This window comes from Cryphonectria parasitica (assembly GCF_011745365.1).
Source record: "Cryphonectria parasitica EP155 unplaced genomic scaffold M406scaffold_2, whole genome shotgun sequence".
NCBI lineage: Eukaryota > Fungi > Ascomycota > Sordariomycetes > Diaporthales > Cryphonectriaceae > Cryphonectria > Cryphonectria parasitica.
In genome coordinates, this window is record NW_024468910.1 from 4,085,215 (window position 1) to 4,101,386 (window position 16,172).

The 16,172-nt window shown below is 54.0% G+C and overlaps 6 protein-coding genes across 6 annotated transcripts; 3 read left to right on the forward strand and 3 right to left on the reverse strand.

Moving 5' to 3' along the window:
• Nucleotides 1-1,365: 1,365 nt before the first annotated feature.
• On the reverse strand, nucleotides 1,366-3,101 carry M406DRAFT_273593 (alcohol dehydrogenase). Its single transcript, XM_040918192.1, has 5 exons — nucleotides 2,989-3,101; nucleotides 2,902-2,916; nucleotides 2,579-2,829; nucleotides 1,858-2,510; nucleotides 1,366-1,769 (listed from the first exon to the last, which is right to left on the reverse strand). The coding sequence occupies exons 1-5, from the start codon at nucleotides 3,010-3,012 to the stop codon at nucleotides 1,552-1,554; spliced, it is 1,161 nt and encodes a 386-aa protein (XP_040780008.1). The 5' UTR covers nucleotides 3,013-3,101; the 3' UTR covers nucleotides 1,366-1,551.
• Nucleotides 3,102-5,004: 1,903 nt separating this feature from the next.
• On the forward strand, nucleotides 5,005-6,469 carry M406DRAFT_327456 (uncharacterized protein; the record flags this gene model as incomplete). Its single annotated transcript, XM_040920211.1, has 4 exons — nucleotides 5,005-5,020; nucleotides 5,135-5,244; nucleotides 5,458-5,827; nucleotides 6,156-6,469. 4 exons carry the CDS (start codon nucleotides 5,005-5,007, stop codon nucleotides 6,467-6,469), a joined length of 810 nt encoding a protein of 269 aa, XP_040780009.1.
• Nucleotides 6,470-7,136: 667 nt separating this feature from the next.
• On the reverse strand, nucleotides 7,137-8,279 carry M406DRAFT_287106 (uncharacterized protein; the record flags this gene model as incomplete). Its single annotated transcript, XM_040918712.1, has 3 exons — nucleotides 7,848-8,279; nucleotides 7,585-7,793; nucleotides 7,137-7,503 (listed from the first exon to the last, which is right to left on the reverse strand). The coding sequence occupies exons 1-3, from the start codon at nucleotides 7,920-7,922 to the stop codon at nucleotides 7,137-7,139; spliced, it is 651 nt and encodes a 216-aa protein (XP_040780010.1). The 5' UTR covers nucleotides 7,923-8,279.
• An 847-nt stretch (nucleotides 8,280-9,126) lies between these two features.
• On the forward strand, nucleotides 9,127-10,067 carry M406DRAFT_273599 (uncharacterized protein; the record flags this gene model as incomplete). The annotated part of the gene is made up of 1 exon (XM_040918193.1): nucleotides 9,127-10,067. A coding segment is annotated over exon 1 (750 nt), but the record flags the coding sequence as incomplete, so codon positions are not given.
• An 875-nt stretch (nucleotides 10,068-10,942) lies between these two features.
• M406DRAFT_45214 (uncharacterized protein) lies at nucleotides 10,943-11,611 on the reverse strand (the record flags this gene model as incomplete). Its single annotated transcript, XM_040924270.1, has 2 exons — nucleotides 10,943-11,293; nucleotides 11,453-11,611. The coding sequence occupies 2 exons, from the start codon at nucleotides 11,609-11,611 to the stop codon at nucleotides 10,943-10,945; spliced, it is 510 nt and encodes a 169-aa protein (XP_040780012.1).
• Nucleotides 11,612-13,831: 2,220 nt separating this feature from the next.
• M406DRAFT_344929 (acetyl-CoA synthetase-like protein) lies at nucleotides 13,832-16,033 on the forward strand. Its single transcript, XM_040922023.1, has 3 exons — nucleotides 13,832-13,966; nucleotides 14,033-15,215; nucleotides 15,342-16,033. The coding sequence occupies exons 1-3, from the start codon at nucleotides 13,877-13,879 to the stop codon at nucleotides 15,671-15,673; spliced, it is 1,605 nt and encodes a 534-aa protein (XP_040780013.1). The 5' UTR covers nucleotides 13,832-13,876; the 3' UTR covers nucleotides 15,674-16,033.
• Nucleotides 16,034-16,172: the final 139 nt, after the last annotated feature.

A 16,172-nucleotide genomic window follows, 5' to 3' on the forward strand; every position in this document is an offset into this window, starting at 1 on the left:
GCGTCCTGGAGCGTCCTGGGCGACAGCCGCCACGATGTGGATGCGTATCTCCTCGGCTGGGTCGACTTTACAACTTTTCATGGCAACAGCAAGTTGTCCTGCTAGGCTCAGCCGACCTCCATGATGAAGCATGCTCCCATGGCACACAGTCACATCCGATAGCCTCCGGGAAGTCGAGATGCGATTCATCGTCATCATCCCCACCACCACCAGCTCCATATCGTGATGCTGAATTATTTGCCAGGTGGACCGCATATGCAGGAATCAGGTGTTTTGGTGTTTTCATGGCGGGTCATGACAGAACAGGCCAGGTCAAGCTCGAGACATGTTTTTGAATAGGCGATATTGTGTGGGTGATCAGCTTGCGAAAGCAATTGGCAAAGGCGCTTGAGGGTTAATACCTTAGAGTAGAATTTTTCTTCTTCTTCTTTTGGATTCTCAGATGATCATCAGCTGACACAGTACCGCCTGAGGGATGCATTTGGGGCCTGACTATTAATTATACAGGTTTCCTTGTTAGATTCAGGCCCGCATTGCAGCCAGGCCGAGACACCGAAATTAGCATTTGACACTACGATCCCACCCGGCCACAAAATCAGCAAGCAGTGGTTGATATTTGTAAGTTGAATTGAGAATTGCTACTGCACGTTTACTTCCTCGCTCCATATTCAGCGAGTACATGGCCTGGCTGCTCTTTTCTGAGCTCTGAATGTCTGCCCATGAGCCCAGTACTGTCCCCATCAGTCTATGGTTGCTCAGATATTCCTCCTTGCCATATCCTTCATTGATACTCGTGTCCCTTCAACTTTCATACAAACTACACTATTCCCTTTGTTCATATCTTCTCGCAGAACACGGGATATATGCCGTAGCCGGGCATAACTCCCCACCAGATCATGCGCCGCAGCTCGATGGGGAGCCAAGGGAACAGGGCAAACATGAGACGTGGCTGAAGAAGAGGCAAGACAACGTAGGTTCTGTAGGCTGATGAATTGCTAGACGTAGGCTCAGTTTGCGTGCGGTGGCAGGTGATTGTTGCGGGAAGGGGTGGTAGAAGGAAGTAGGGCTGGTGAGATGGGGGAAAACTGGATCTTTTTCCTCCAAGCACTGTAGACCTTGTAGACGACGCCTTCTTGCCCGTAGATGGTGCTTATATTTAGGGCCACAGACACTTGCCACCAGCTCCGGTCGGCTTGGTCAAGAGGCTGTGTTTGGTGGCTTTTGCTCAGGTGGAATGACCCTGCCCAACCTGTTAGGTTCTTTCAAGGGTTCCGTGTTGCGGAATGTCCCATAGGGAAGACAAATATCCTCTGTAAGGATTCTCATGAGCTCACTGGAAAACACTTGCCGTTCATATGGCCATATACAATCAAATGACTCTCATTTGGTCTCGATCCAGTTCAGTACAGCACCCGCCAGCCAATCATCACTGATACAGTACTCGCACACACCACCAACTCCATGGCTTCATCAGAAACTTTTTTGCTCTCTCTTCATCTTGCATAAACTGTGTAAGCCAAATAAATCATTTTCTTGTCCAGGATTGCTACTTTATTCCTTCATAGTGACGACGCAGCGCACACAGTCACCCGCCTTCATGTCCTGGAAGGCCTCGTTGATCTTGGACAGGTCCTGACGATGTGTGATGAACTCGTCGACCTTGAGCTTGCCGTCGAGATAGTCCTGGACAAGCCCTGGAAGCTGGCTGCGGCCCTTGACACCGCCAAACGCGCAACCCTTCCACACGCGTCCGGTGACCAGCTGGAAGGCTGTTGGGGTAGTATTGTCAGCGCTATCCCTTCCAACAGGGCTTCGTTGTCTCGGATGAAGGGGCAGAAGGATCGAGCATTGACTTACGCCTTGTAGAGATCTCCTGGCCGGCAGCGGCGACACCAATGATAATGGACTCTCCCCAGCCCTTGTGGCAAGCCTCGAGGGCAGCCCGCATAACGCCCACGTTTCCAGTGCAGTCAAAAGTATAATCGCAGCCACCATCGGTCATCTCAACCAGCTTGTCCTGGATGGTCTGGCCCTTGGCGAGCTTCGTAGGGTTTACGAAATCGGTCGCACCAAACTTCTTGCCCCATTCCTCCTTAGAGTCGTTCACATCCACCACGATGATCTTGGAAGCTCCGTTCTTGACACAGCCTTGGATGACTGAGAGACCCACGCAGCCAGCGCCAAACACGGCCACATTCGCGCCCTTCTCGATACCGCCCTTGCCAGCGGTGATGGTCGCGGCACCGTAGCCAGTGGTAATGCCACAGCCGAGCAGGCATGTGCGGTCCATGGGGGCCTGCTCCTGTGGGATGGCGACAACTGAGATATCGGCGACGACGGTGTACTGCGAGAAGGTCGAGGTACCCATAAAGTGCAGCAGGTCTTTACCCTTGCACTTGAAGCGCGAGGTGCCGTCGGGCATAACGCCCTTACCCTGCGTTGCGCGGATCTTGCCGCAGAGGTTGGTCTTGCCGGACTTGCAGAACTTGCACTCGCGGCATTCTGGGGTGCTGCAATACCCCTTCAGCTCATGCAGCGTCGATAGGGTCGAGGGGGAGTTTTTCAAGGGAGTACTTACTAGAGTGCCACGACGTGCTCGCCGGGCTTTACGTTTGTAACACCCTCACCAACGGACTCGACGATGCCAGCACCCTCGTGACCCAGGACAATAGGGAAAGCTCCTTCAGGGTCCTTTCCAGAGAGCGTGTAGGCATCCGTGTGGCACACACCGGTGTAGTAGATCTGGATGCGGACTTCGTGGGCTTTGGGAGGAGCAACCTCGACATCCTCGATGACGAGGTCCTTACCGGCCTCCCAGGCGACGGCGGCCTGTCAAAACAGTGTCAATATTGGGGAATGGTCGTCTTGTGGAAGGAGAAGGAGTGTGGTGGTCATGCGAACCTTGCAAGTGATGGTCTGTTGTCACATCATGACTGTTAGCTTCACGAGCTCGTGGCAGCGGGAGCACAGGGTGAGAAGATAACGCACCTTTCCAGCGGTAGCTGCGGCCATTGTGTGTGCTGTATATCCTGTTCTATAGAGCAGTTGTGTGAGGTTCGAGGTGTGCAGGCAGCCAGGTATGGGAATGAGAGGAGGGGCGAGGAGCAAGATGAGGAGAAGGAGGAGATTGAGGTGGCGTTGTTGGTTCGAAGACGGTTGTCAAGAGTTATGATAATGTTCAACCGGCGTAGAATCGGAGGTCTTCTGGTTGCGGCAAGCTGCGGCAATGTGGGGGGATCTCGACGGCAGCTCTTTTATCCTCTTGCTAATCTCTCCCTCATTAGCGATGCCGGCAAGTATTCAAGCTTCAGTATCAGCAACGGTAGAAGAGCCTCACTGGGAGCTGTTAGTGTCACGCCTAAAAGATTTATGACGCTGTGCTGCTTGGCGGGGTTGACCGCGGGGTAAAGATTGCTGTGCTCAAGGGCAGCCTGGCGGGACGCCTCACGGTGATATCTCGGGTGTCGGAATGCTGCTTATCGGTATGATTTACCCAAAGCTTCAACAATCAGTCCCGACCAAGTTGATAGATCATCTTCAGTATTGCACTGAACGACTCATGATCATATCGAATTACCAATCATCTATTATCTATACTTTGGCTGTGGTTTTTTCTTTCTTTCTTTTCGTTCCCCCTTCTTTTCGCGACCATCGTAGGAGGCATGCACACTCTCAACCTTGAAACCTCCTACCACTCTACCACAACTCGACAGCTTGAAACCAGGTCGTCTGCTGCGAGGGATTTTTTGGTTGCTCTGGTATCCAAGAAGGTTTTGCGATCAGGCTTGTTTTGACGACTTCACAGGTCCCCTAATGGCTAGATGAGGCCTTTGTTCTTGTCAACCTGCCTGGCATTGTCACTTCATCTACGCTGAGGCTCGAACGCCGTTGCGAACTGAGACTGTGTCGAGCATTGCACATTTATGACGCGTCCTGATGGCAGAGCTTCTTGTTCTCAGTGAAATTTTCATTGATGTGATCTCCTAGGGTCCAAAAAGGGTTGGTCAGTTGGCAGCGGACTTCTGGCCTGGCCAGCAGAGCCCAGATGACCCTACGTTCGCCTATGAAACTGTCGGAGGACCAAGTGACAATACAGCTGCAGTGCAAGTGCGGATGCTACTATTGATGGGCCTCAACGCTGATGGCTCTGCAATCCAATTGCACCTCCATCTTTGATCCGGGCACAGTCCGAACTTTGACCTTCGATCAGGACGGACTTCCCTCGCTGGTAAGGTTGGCTGGCCTCCCCATGGTTGTTGACCGACCCTAAAGCATTCGAAGCTCAAGATATGTGTATCAAAAAAAAAGTTTGCTGTGGAACAGAACATGAGGACACCTCTGCATCTTTACAACGTCGCACAAGTCTGCTCCTGGGGCCAATTCTGGGATCGATGGCTGGCAAGAGACTGCAGCAGCCACCAATTCTGTCTCTCTCCCTTTTCTTCTCTTGAGTTCTTACAATATCGCACGGCATATATAAATTCAGCAAAAAAGAAGAAAACATCATACCTCCTACGATACAGCCAGCGTGACAACAAGCTGCAGTGACATCTGAAGTCGTCGGCTGCCAGGGGGCTCGGAAACCCTAATTAGCACTTCTCAGTCCACTAAGCCCCTGAGCACTTCATTGACACACCCCGGCCTCCAGCCAGCTGTGTGTGGATCCACAGCACCCACAGGGCGAGAGCCGCGTGGCACGTCCAATGAGGCCTGCAATTAATTGTGGTCTCGCATTCGAAATTTCTTACTGGGGGCTGTGTCAGCCTGTTCCCAACTGGCTGCGCTTGGGGGAAATAGAAGAGGGGAGGAAAAAGGGGGGGTTTGGTCGCAGAGAGGACACAGGCGCAAATTCAAGAGGCGGTCAAGAAAGGTGGCCCGTGAATAGGTTCCGCCCCCCAGAGACCACAATCAGGTCCCCGGTGGATGAAAGCTGTTGCGTAAAGTGTGGTGTGTGTGCCCTTGACCCGAAAGAAACTGTGTGCGTGGCCGTTGATCTTGTTCAGAATGAGACTATCACAAGGTGAGTGTGAGTCTGTCTCTGCCTCGAGTCGTTGCTCATTTTTTCCCCCCCTAGAGGACGGAGGAGGAGACAGACGATTCGCTGACAAGGGTGGGCTGACTGCGGGTCACCTAGGAAGCAAGACATACCTCGACCTGCCTTCTCTTATTGAGCCTCCGGAGTATAGCATTGTCGTATGTGCAGACGACGACGAGTATGCCGGCCGGGACAAGGTGCTACAAAAGGTCTGTCCTCTTGAATCCATTCTTCAACTTCATCTCCTCTCACTTCATGCTCTCGGTCCTTTCCTGTTACTGTTGCATACATACATACAGACAGATACACTCCATATACACACGCCCTCTCCCTCTCCAGCATATCTCACACGTACCCCCCCGCCCACACCCTCACTGAGTAACTGACATCTTGCTCTCCTCCCTCTCCGTTCACCCCCACAGTTCATCAATGTCGATGATCCCGACCCCGCCGGAACCACCGGCACAACCGGCGCGGACCATGACGACCGCTGCCGCAAGCTGATGGACATCTCCGGGACCGCCGTCAACATCGAGCTGCTGGAGCTGGGCCCCGAGACGGATCAGGCCATGCTGCGGTACCAGATCGAGTACGCAGAGGCCTTCGCCTTCGTCTTCAGCCTGTACTCGCCGCGCTCGCTGGAGACGACCCAGAAGCTGCACGACAAGGTGGAGCGCGCGGCCCGCAACCACCACAACATTGTCACCATGAGCGAGTATGACAGGGACGGCGGCATGAACGTGCCGGTCTTCCTCATTGGGAACCGCGACGGGGACCTGGCGCCCCCGCAAGGTGAGTGGTGTTGCTTTTTTTTTTCTCCGCCGTCCTTTTTCGTCTCTCTTTTTTCTGTGCGTCGGTCCCACCGGGCAAGTTCTTCCTATATATTCCTTTTTATCCCCCACCATCTGCAACTCTACTGTGCTTGGGGAAGATAAAGCGTAAGGTAGAGGGGGGGAAGCGGCGTTTGTTTTACCTTCTTTCTTTTTCTTTCTCTTCTCTCTCTCTCTCTCTCTCTCTCTCTCACACACACACACACACACACACACTCTCTCTCTCTCTCTCTCTCTCTCTCTCTCCTGTCTTCTCCCCGGCTGACCCTGAAGCGTGGGAGTGGACGCAGAGCTAGAAGAGGGCGACTTCTCCCCCACGGCCTTCAACGAGAGCGCCGAGGCGGACATGAAGGCCCAGAGGGAGAAGGCCAAGGCGCTGGCGCAGCTCTGGGGGTGCGCCTACTTCGAGGTCGACACGTCCAAGCGGCGCGGCGAGCACGGCGTCGACGAGGCCATTATGGGGATCGGCCACTTCATCAAGGCCACGGAGAGGCCGTCCACATCGTCGACCGCGTCGTTCCGCACGCCTATGAAGCCGCCCAAGCAGTACCGCATACGGAGGTTCCTAGGCCGGATGGGGCGGATGACGAGTTTGGGCAGCTGATGAAGTAGGGTGTGAAGGAGGATGGAGGAAGGAGGGGGGTCGACTCGTTAATTGAGAGTCGATATGGGGTTTTGAGGTCTTTTTTCTTTTTCTTTTCTTATTTGTCTGGGGTAGATGGGGAGGGCTGGATCCTGGCTATTAAAGCATCCCTGGGAAGGGGATTCGGACCGTCGTGAGCAACATATACGGATAGCTCACGAGGTCACAGGACTTGTTTTTGGATGAACAACATTATAACACACTATAAATGTAGATAGCATCGCCACGTAAAGGCACCACCATCCTATGGCGTTCAAGGCAACATTGATATAGATGGAATAGAAACACATAAAAGAGTATCGCGGGTGCTTGTTGAGATGAATAACTTTCTCCCAACCCGAAACTTGGCTGTACGGATCTGTTCCCTAGCATTTTAATCATTACAAGTAGATTGAAATATTGGAAAAGCCGCGCGCTATGAACGTAACTCGTTGACCTCCAGCTCCCTCGTCCTCCTTAAGCAGCCCGCTGGATTGGGTATCAGGTATTGTTGCTGCACTGGTGACAAAAGAAGAAATCCGCCGTCCTTCAAAATCCTCCACATTACCACCACTAAACCATGGCCATCCAATTTTTCCCTCTGTGCACATACACTTTCTCGAACCCTCTCCCCTTCCTGTCAAGTAATTCATCGTCCATTATTGATGACCCCCATCTCCATGTCTTCACCCGCACCATGGCGTCCCGGCTTGGTCCGCGCGGGCGCAGGTCCATCCAGCATCTGCTCCACGCCCCGCTCGATGTTCCCGCCGCCGCGCCGCTCCGCCTCGGCCTTCTTGATCAGATACTCCTCCAGCAGCCAGGCATTGCGCGTGTTGGCCTTGAACCAGGCGTCGGCGACGTCACCCAGGAAGGGGACCAGACCGATACCGAAATCCATGGCGATGTTAAGAAGCATCCGAGACTGCAGCGCGCCGGGAAGACCACCCTCAACCAGAATGGCCTTGCGGTAGACGAACAGATATGCCATGATGGCGTCTATGATATCGCCGACGCTGGTGATTGAGGTCAGCTTTTTCGTGCCTCTCTTTTTCTTTCTTTCTTTAGAAATCCCCCTCCACAAAGGACACACTCACCCAGGGAAAAGGCCAATGACAGCGCTCCAGCCAAATCGGATACCGCAGAGGTTGAACAAGCTCAGGTCGAGCCAGTACGCGCGCTTCCTGACGGACATGAGGATCTTGGCATCATGCTGCGACACTCCTGGCGGGATGCCCTTCTTCTGCTTCTTGACCTTTGCATTTCCGTGCCGATCGTTGACCTTGACCTCCTCGAAGAAGGGATCCTGTTACAACAAGGTGAGTAATTGAGTTCCTATTGAGGGGTCAAGAGTACATACTTTGGCGTTGATGTTCTTTTGAGCAGCGTCGCTCAGCACCTTTTTGGCGAGCATGTTTACCACTGCCTGAGACATCTTGGCGGTGTGTGAGGGTGACTCGGAAATAAACGATGGTCTTTTGGAGAGTTTTTTTCCTTCCTTTTTTTCTCCGACTGTGGAAAGAAGGAGAAAAGGTGATGAGGTTGAAATCAAGGAGAACCTGCTGCTTCTCTTGTTGTGATGCGGTCGAAATCAAGTGGCTACAAGCGTGCGTAGTCAGTCCAGCCCCCTTCCTGATCAGGCCTGTAAAAAGTATTGGCGGCCGTTGTATCTGAGCCCGTTTCAGAACAAGACGCTTCTGACCACGCAGACAGCTGCTGGCTTGCGAGACGCGTGTTGATTCAAAAAGAGATGAGACGAGGGGTTCGTAGCAATCAGGCGGACAATCATGGACCGTTGAGAGAGAGATTGTGTGTATGAAAGAAAGACAACTGCTACATCAAGTATTTATGAGAATGCTCTGGTTTTCATGGTGAGTGACATGGAGATTCCCTGATTTCCACCCCTGGCGCGTTGTTGGCGTGGCATGGCCTGGCACTAGATGGGTCAAACCCCCATTACGTCAGTTGATCTAGTGTACGACTTGCCGTGTCAAGCCAGTACCAGATAGCATGCACCGCCGCCTCTCTCCTCTTGGCAGGCTGCCTCAGCCACTCAGCCACAATTTAGTTTTCAAGTCTACTACAGGGTCAAACGCACTTCTTCACCTTAGTATTCCCGATACACTGAAAACACAGTATTCAGGTAAAGCTTTCTGCTGTGATGTTTCAGTTTCTGGCTGCCTCCATGGGATTTGTAAACTGTCGCTCAAACCCAAATGTTCTGAAGCAAAGCTCTGAGATCTTCCTGCTGCTGATAACTCCTGTGATCTCTCCGGTCGAAAATAAAAGAAAAGTGGCCGCCGGCATGACAATTATAAAAGTATCCAGCACTTAGCACTTTTACATACCGCATTCTTTGTCAGATATATCAATTCACCTTGGAGGCTAGGGCTTCTACAGGCGTTCGACAAGACGCAGCTAAAGGAGGGGAGGGGAGTATCCACATCACTGCGGGCTGCCGCTGAGATGGTTGTATAATATGGGTCCAGTCGAGTGGCCTCACCGCTGTACCATCAATGCAACACATGGCCTGCAGAACCCCAACCTGTACGCAGCGTATCATCAAATGAACAGACGTGGGCGACTTGTACGCTTCCTCCCCCCAGGACTGTTGACCTCATCATACCTCAGCAGTTAAGAAGCCACCACCTCTAGAACCACCCAAACCAGACTCTACACGACGCCGCCCAAGTCCAGCAGGACCACAAGAACAAGGGTCTCATGTAATCAATCATACCAATCATCACTGTCCAGCTGCCTTCATTTACTATACCAAACCCGTCTCAGGATTCACACCACTGCATACACGCACATATACACAAAAAGCAGCATGGCAGACGAGTGGCCCGCCCCAGCACCCCCCTCCGACCCGTCCGCGGCCGTCAGCGTCAATGTCGACGACTACGGCGAGACGCTGTCCTTCCTGCGGTGCTTCGACACCATGTTCCTGGTGGACGACTCGGAGCACATCGCCCCGTACTGGAACGACGTGCAGGCCCTGCTCGAGCGCATCGCCCCCGTGTGCGCCAAGTACGACCCAGACGGCATCGACGTCTTCTTCCTGAACCACCGGCCCAAGGGCCTCCTCTCCAGCATGTCCTTCCGCAAGTCCGGCTACCGCCACCTGGGCGGGCGCGCCGCGGGTGCCGACGGCGTGTCGGCCCTGTTCGGGCGCGTGCGGCCCGGCGGCAAGTGCAACCTGGGCGCGCGGCTGGGCAAGCTGCTGTCGTGGTACACGGACAAGCTCAAGGTGGACGAGGACGGCGCCGCGCTGAACCTGATCGTCATCACGGCCGGCGCCTTTGACGACGACGTCAAGAAGCCACTCGTCGCCGCCGCCAAGATGCTCGACGAGCTGCGCGTGCCCGAGCACCAGATCGGCATCCAGCTGTTCCAGATCGGCCAGCCCAGCCCGGAGCAGAAGCGCAACTTTGAGTATCTCGACGACGAGCTGTGCAAGGAGGCCCACACCAGGGATATCGTCGACACCGTCACCTGGTCTGGCACCCCCGGGTCGCTGTCCAGTGATGACCTTGTCAAGACCATCCTCGGCGCCGTGGTCAAGAGCCTGGACGAGCGGAAGTCGAAGCTGAACCTGGACAGCGCCGCGCCCGCGAGGCGGTTTGATGGGGATATGTTCTAAGGGGATGATGGGTGTGTCATCTCTTGCTTGGGTGATTTATACCATACCATTGTGGGCTTCGAAGAGATTTGCAATCTCTCATCATTATCATCATCATCGTGCAGGCATGAACTCGAATCAAAAATGCATATTTTCAGTATTTTTTTTATGGCACCCAAAGGCTAGTTAGTAGTGTCAATGACGTCTCCGACTCGCTGCGCACGGCAGTCAACATGTGGGCGGGTCAACCCCTCGTACGCTTACCTTGCCGACTGCAAAACAAACCTCATTTGTCTATAAACTCCATTTTGAATATAGATCGCCGAAGCATCTTGCCCATCTTTCCATTCACATATCAAGTCATGTCTTCTCTCCTCCGCTCACCGGCCCTGACCAATATCCTGTGCACGGCAAACCTCACAGCCCTCGGCGCCATGACCATCTACTTCAAGTCTCACCACGACTACAACCTCGAGGCACACGAGGCGCGCATGGACGAGCTCGAGGGAACACTGCGCGGTCATATCGGGATCATCCAAGACTCGCTCGAGCGCATCGAGGGGAGGAAGATTCATGGGCAGAGCGACAAGGCACAGGCTCTGTACACGGCGAGGGGCAGGGATGAGAAGAAGCTTGTGAAGGGAGGTTAATGGAGGGATAGGAGGGAATAATTGGTACTCTTTTCGTTTTCGTAATACAGAGTATCAAACCCCTTTCGTCATTAATACGGAGGATTGTAAGAAAAGAAACCCCCTCATGTCAGGCCAACCTCTCAACTCATCCCATTCCCATTCCACCCAGGGTGAGCATGACTGTTCTCCCTCTTTCGTCATTCAAGGATCCGAAGTCCCCTGGAAGTCCACACTCTGGCTCGTCTGTCCCGCATTTGCCTTATCGTTAGCAATGTTGGTGTTCAGCTTAGTCTGCTCCGCGGCGATCTTGGCGGTGTTGTCGGTGCCCGACTGAGCCTGGTCGATCTGCAGGCCCAGGACCTCAAGCTGCAGCTTGAGAACCTTGTTCTTGGTCTTTCCCACGCTCAGGGCGTCGGCCGTGGCGCCGGAAGCCGCGTCAATGGCGTCGTCGAAGCCGCCCGTGTCGGTTTCAGCGTCCTCGGCTGTGACTCGGGCGGCCTTGATGATGGCCAGGTCGTTAGGGTCGACGTTGGCGAGGTCGCTTGTATCGATCTGAGAGGACGTAGGTGTTAGTTTCATGTTTTATCTGTACATCTTTGTTTGGAGAGAATATGTTTGTGTGTGTATGCCGGGACCGAAAAGAAAAATTGGTTCCGAGTTTGTGAATCATTAGGGGAGGGCATTGGTACTCACAGGGAACTTGGCATTGACCTCAGCGAGGGCATTGCCGCCGACACCATCCGAGACCTGGAAGTCTGCATAGTTCGAGGCGGTCAAGACACCGGCGCGCTTCTGCGCCTTGCCCTGGCTGGCGGGCAGCGCGAGGGCCGAAGCCGCAAGGGAGAAGAGGACAGTGGCCTTGAAATACATATTGTCCGTATATAAAGAAAGGTTTTGATATTACAGTATGTAATAAAATATAGTGGTTTCAAGAGCGAGAACGACTGGCGTGTTTGAAAAAAGCTCGACAGCACAGCTGTGAGGAGAAAAGAGAGAGAGAGAGAGAGATGGAATGGAATGAACGGTTGAGAGATGGCGGCTGAATGAAAGAAGTGTGATCATCATCTGTCTCAACCACGGGCGAGGAGTTGATCTTATAGTATAATCATCGTGACCTTTCTCATGGCATGGAGACATGATTTCTTGGCAAGCTAGCCTTGAGGCGTCGTCGAAACCAATCTTTGGGACAACTTCCAAGACCTCCTAGCCAAGGGCCTTGAGGGCTCGCGTCTCTCTAAGGTGGGAACTTGCCTCCTCGAAAAAGGATAACAGGGCGCTTGTGTGCGTGTGTGTATGGGTGTCTGAACCGGCGCGTCCCAGGTTTCCTATGACCGAGGTTCGTTGGTAATCTCCTTCGTCTCAAGAAGAGGCTGTCGATCAGGGCTCAGCCGCCCAGAAGGGTCAGGGCCTCGACGAAAAACTCATGGCAAGCGAGGTGATCACCACTGGGATCTTGACTCCGTGGTGGACGACAAGAACGCATCGTAAACGTGGGAGTTGAGCCTTTATGCGCTGGTGGTTTGATGATACACTTGGTGAGTGATCTGCGGGAGCGGGTGGGGTCGAGAAGAAGGTGGGGGGGATGTGCTGCCGTTCTGGGGGGCATGGCGGTACGGTGTAGCCTCAGTCAGGACATATTAAATGTAACCTAGTTCGGCTGCTGAGATTCCGGAATTGCGGGGTCTAGGGAAGCAGTATTGTAATGTACTATGTAAGAATGAGGTTCGGGTTTGTCTGTCTGGCAGATTCAATTCGCGGTTGGCGGTCGGTTCTTGTGGACTTGGTTGGCAGACTAGACTTTCATTGTGGCCTGCCATGGAGAGTGTGTTGTAGATGGTCCCAAGTTCGTCCGAGTGCTGTCTCCAGCCCGCCTGAACGACTAAGCGCACGGTTCGGATGGCGATGATCTGATGATGGAGCCAACTTTGAGACCTTGCACCCGGGGGCCCATGTCTAGAACATGTCGACTAGGTGTTCGAGGAGAAGGGTTAGCTAGACAGAGAGAGAGGCAAAGGCCGACGACCTGCGACGGAGCGAGGAGGGCAGGGTGGTGCATCAGAGGAAAGGGGGCTCCTGGCCGAAACCCCCCTGGCTGTCAGGTGGCCAGGGTTTAAGCTTGGCATTAAGGTTGAGACGACAGCCGCTATGCCTTATGACCCCTTCTTTCCTTCATCATCATCACATTTTGTCATTGTCGATCTGAAGGGTTGAGACGAGATGATTTGTCAGGTCAGGTCAGAAACAAGAGAGTTCCCAAGCCAGCTCGAACACTGGTTGCACCTCAAGGTTCGGTTGCGAAGCGAGGTACGGATTCCTGGTTTGCTAAGGGGATGGATGGGATTTTCGGTTACCTGCTTGTTTCGTGTCTCTTACCATAGCAAATGCACAAGTTGATGAGTGGTCCCTGTAGGGAAGATCATGATTACCAATGAAAAAAAAAGAAGAATTTAAGACGAATCAAATGACAGAATTCACTTGAATGACCCTCTGGCTACTTGGAGGAGGAGGAGGTTTGTCGCTTAAGATCTCTTCCAAGGCACCTTTTCGCATGGCTACCTATAGCCTGGCCAATCATCTTACACGAATCGTACCAAAACGCTGCGATAGGGGCAAGACGAGATTCCCAGATTGACAGTCGGAACCACGGCGCTCATCATGGATATCAGTTTCAAGAAACTTATTCTACAAACATACTTCTACAAACATACAGTATACCTAGAGGTGCGATCTCTGTGTCCCATACTCGCGACATTACTCGTACAAGTCTGCGTTTAGGTGTTTATTGTTCACCTCGGTCATAAACACAATTACTACTCCTCACAGATAGCGTCCAGCAGGCTTTATCAGCTATCGTCAGACCCCGCAAAGAATATAGTACTGTAAGTAGAGGCCAATCGCGGAATTGGGCAGTTTGGGGTAAGTATAATCTTTAGCTGCATGTCTCCGCGCTCGGCATTCCCCCGCCACGTCGGGTCGGAGCCCGCGTCTAAGCGGACGTCATCCACGTAAGGAAAGCACGGTGTATAGAGAGGGTCCTAGCAGTTGTCAACTGGCTCTTTCTCTCTCCCTCTTGGTCTCCCGCTCTTTCCTATAGGCCCATCTTGACAACCCTCACCCTCTGGACACTGTTTCAAGATGCCTCACAAGTCCCTGTACCCTTCCATTCCCATCCCAGAGGTGGACATCTTCACCTTCCTCTTTGCCCGTGGCCCCTCCTCTCAGCCCGTCCCCGACACCAAGCAGATCTTCATCGACGGCGAGCAACCCCACCGCTCCTACACCCACGCCCAGCTCCGCACCGCCGCCACTGACTTTGGCCGCGGCCTCAAGGCCCATTGGCGCTGGCGGCGCGGCGACGTCCTCGCATTCTACACTCCCAATGACGTAGACACACCTGTCCTCACCTGCGGCGTCCTCTGGGCCGGCGGCGTCGCCTGTCCCGCCAACCCGCTCTACACCGCCCGCGAGCTTGCCCACCAGCTCACCGACTCCGGCGCCCGCGCCCTTGCCACTCATGCTGACTTCCTCGACCGGGCGCGCGAGGCTGCGGCATTGGCTGGGCTTCCCGAGGACAAGATCATTCTGCTCGGCGGGCGCGGCGACCCGGAGGGAAAGGTGAGACAGTGGAGCTCCTTGCGCCCGACGGCATATACGGGGTGGTATGCCAAGACGAAAGTTCGGGCGAGGCGCGACCTGGCGTTCCTCGTCTATAGCTCTGGCACGACTGGCATGCCCAAAGGGGTGCGACTCACGCACTACAATATCGTGGCCAACATGCTGCAGAACGGCGAGATGGACGGTGCACATCTCAGGCCGTCTGGCGGTCCAGGCGGGACCGGCGATCGGATGCTGGGTGTGCTACCCTTTTTTCACATCTACGGTCTCGTCAATTGCGTCTTCATGAGCATCTACGCTGGCTGGCAGCTCTTTATCATGTCGCGCTTCGACCTAGAGAAGGCTTGCCGCATCATCCAAGACAACAGCATCACCTTCGCTTACGTCCCACCGCCTATCGTCCTAGCCCTAGGCAAGGACCCGGCTGTCGACAGGTACAACCTAACGTCCCTTAAGATGCTGCACAGCGGCGCCGCACCGCTCACCAACGAGCTTCTCGAACTGTTCTGGGGCCGGTTGCGGCTGCCTGTCAAGCAGGGCTATGGGCTTTCCGAGACCAGTCCCGTCACGCATGTCCAGATGCCAGATGAGTGGGCCAAGTTCATGGGCTCCGTCGGGAAGCTGGTCCCTAACATGGAGGCCATGATCGTCGACCTCGAGGGAAATGAGGTTGCCCCGGATGAGGAGGGCGAGCTGTGGCTAAAGGGCCCAAATGTCTTTGGGGGCTACTTTAAGAACTCTGAGAAGACCAAGGAAGCCTTCTCGCCCGACGGCTGGTTCAAGACAGGAGATATCTTCAAGGTTGACAAGCACGGCAACTATTACTGTGTCGATCGGCTTAAGGAGCTGATCAAGTATAGTAAGTCTTTAGGGCCATTACTCCGTGCCCTCCTCTTTTCCTTTTTTTATTTTTTTATTTACTCTTTTATATATTCTTCCTATGTCTCTGCATGCTTCATTGACTGATCACCCCCCACCCCGATAGAGGGCTTCCAGGTCCCGCCAGCCGAGCTCGAGGGCCTACTACTAGGCCACCACGACGTCGCAGACGTCTGCGTGATTGGGGTCTACGACAACAACCAGGCCACTGAGCTGCCACGTGCCTACGTCGTCCTCAACTCCGGCGTACAGGCCAGCGACGACAAGGCCAGGGAAATCGCCGAGTGGATGGCCCCCAAAGTCTCTCCCCACAAGCGCCTGCGCGGCGGTGTGTTTTTCATTGATGCGGTGCCCAAATCGCCGAGCGGCAAGATATTACGCAGGATCATGAGGGACAGGGCAAAGCAGGAAGAGAGGAAGGCTGGTCCGAGACTGTAGAGCCCGCGGAGACGGCGCACCTCCTGAAAGGTAGGGCGTATAAGAAATGTGGTGTGGCCTTCTTTCGGCGTTGTAGAATTGGCATAGAGCTCTCTCTATCTCTATATATAGACCTCTAAGGTATATAGCCAAGCATTGCGGACATCCCAAACACAATGTTGCTCTTTTCGTTCTCGGATACATATGCACATGGACGCCGTCTAGGCCATCCTTTCGGACTCCTCGAGTAGCTTCTCGACGCTAAACCGGCTGTCTCCCGCGCCAAACCACTCCAGCAGCCTCCGCCTCTCCTCCTCCCTCTCCTTGCTGAGCTCCTCCTTTCCCTCCCCGTCCCAGCCACCGTAGAACCTCTGCAAGCACATCACCAGCCACCGCGCATCCTCAGGCCTCACCCCCCTATCCGCAACGACCTGCCCCTGCATCAAGACAACCTTCTTGTCCGCGGCCAGATCAAGGTGGTGCGTGACGGTGGTGTGCGGCGCCGCAAACTCGCCCCGCG

What these genes read in the sequence shown, in the direction of transcription:
- M406DRAFT_273593 (XM_040918192.1), bottom strand. Translation starts at nt 3,012, where the DNA reads ATGGCCGCAGCTACCGCTGGAAAG. An exon ending in GAGCACGTCGTGGCACTCTA is followed by an intron (nt 2,511 to 2,578) that starts GTAAGTACTCCC and finishes GGGGTATTGCAG; the next exon opens with CACCCCAGAATGCCGCGAGT. An exon ending in CCAGGAGATCTCTACAAGGC is followed by an intron (nt 1,770 to 1,857) that starts GTAAGTCAATGC and finishes CTACCCCAACAG; the next exon opens with CCTTCCAGCTGGTCACCGGA.
- M406DRAFT_344929 (XM_040922023.1), top strand. Translation starts at nt 13,877, where the DNA reads ATGCCTCACAAGTCCCTGTACCCTTCCATTCCCATCCCAGAGGTGGAC. An exon ending in GTGGCCCCTCCTCTCAGCCC is followed by an intron (nt 13,967 to 14,032) that starts GTCCCCGACACC and finishes ACCCACGCCCAG; the next exon opens with CTCCGCACCGCCGCCACTGA. An exon ending in TAAGGAGCTGATCAAGTATA is followed by an intron (nt 15,216 to 15,341) that starts GTAAGTCTTTAG and finishes CCACCCCGATAG; the next exon opens with AGGGCTTCCAGGTCCCGCCA.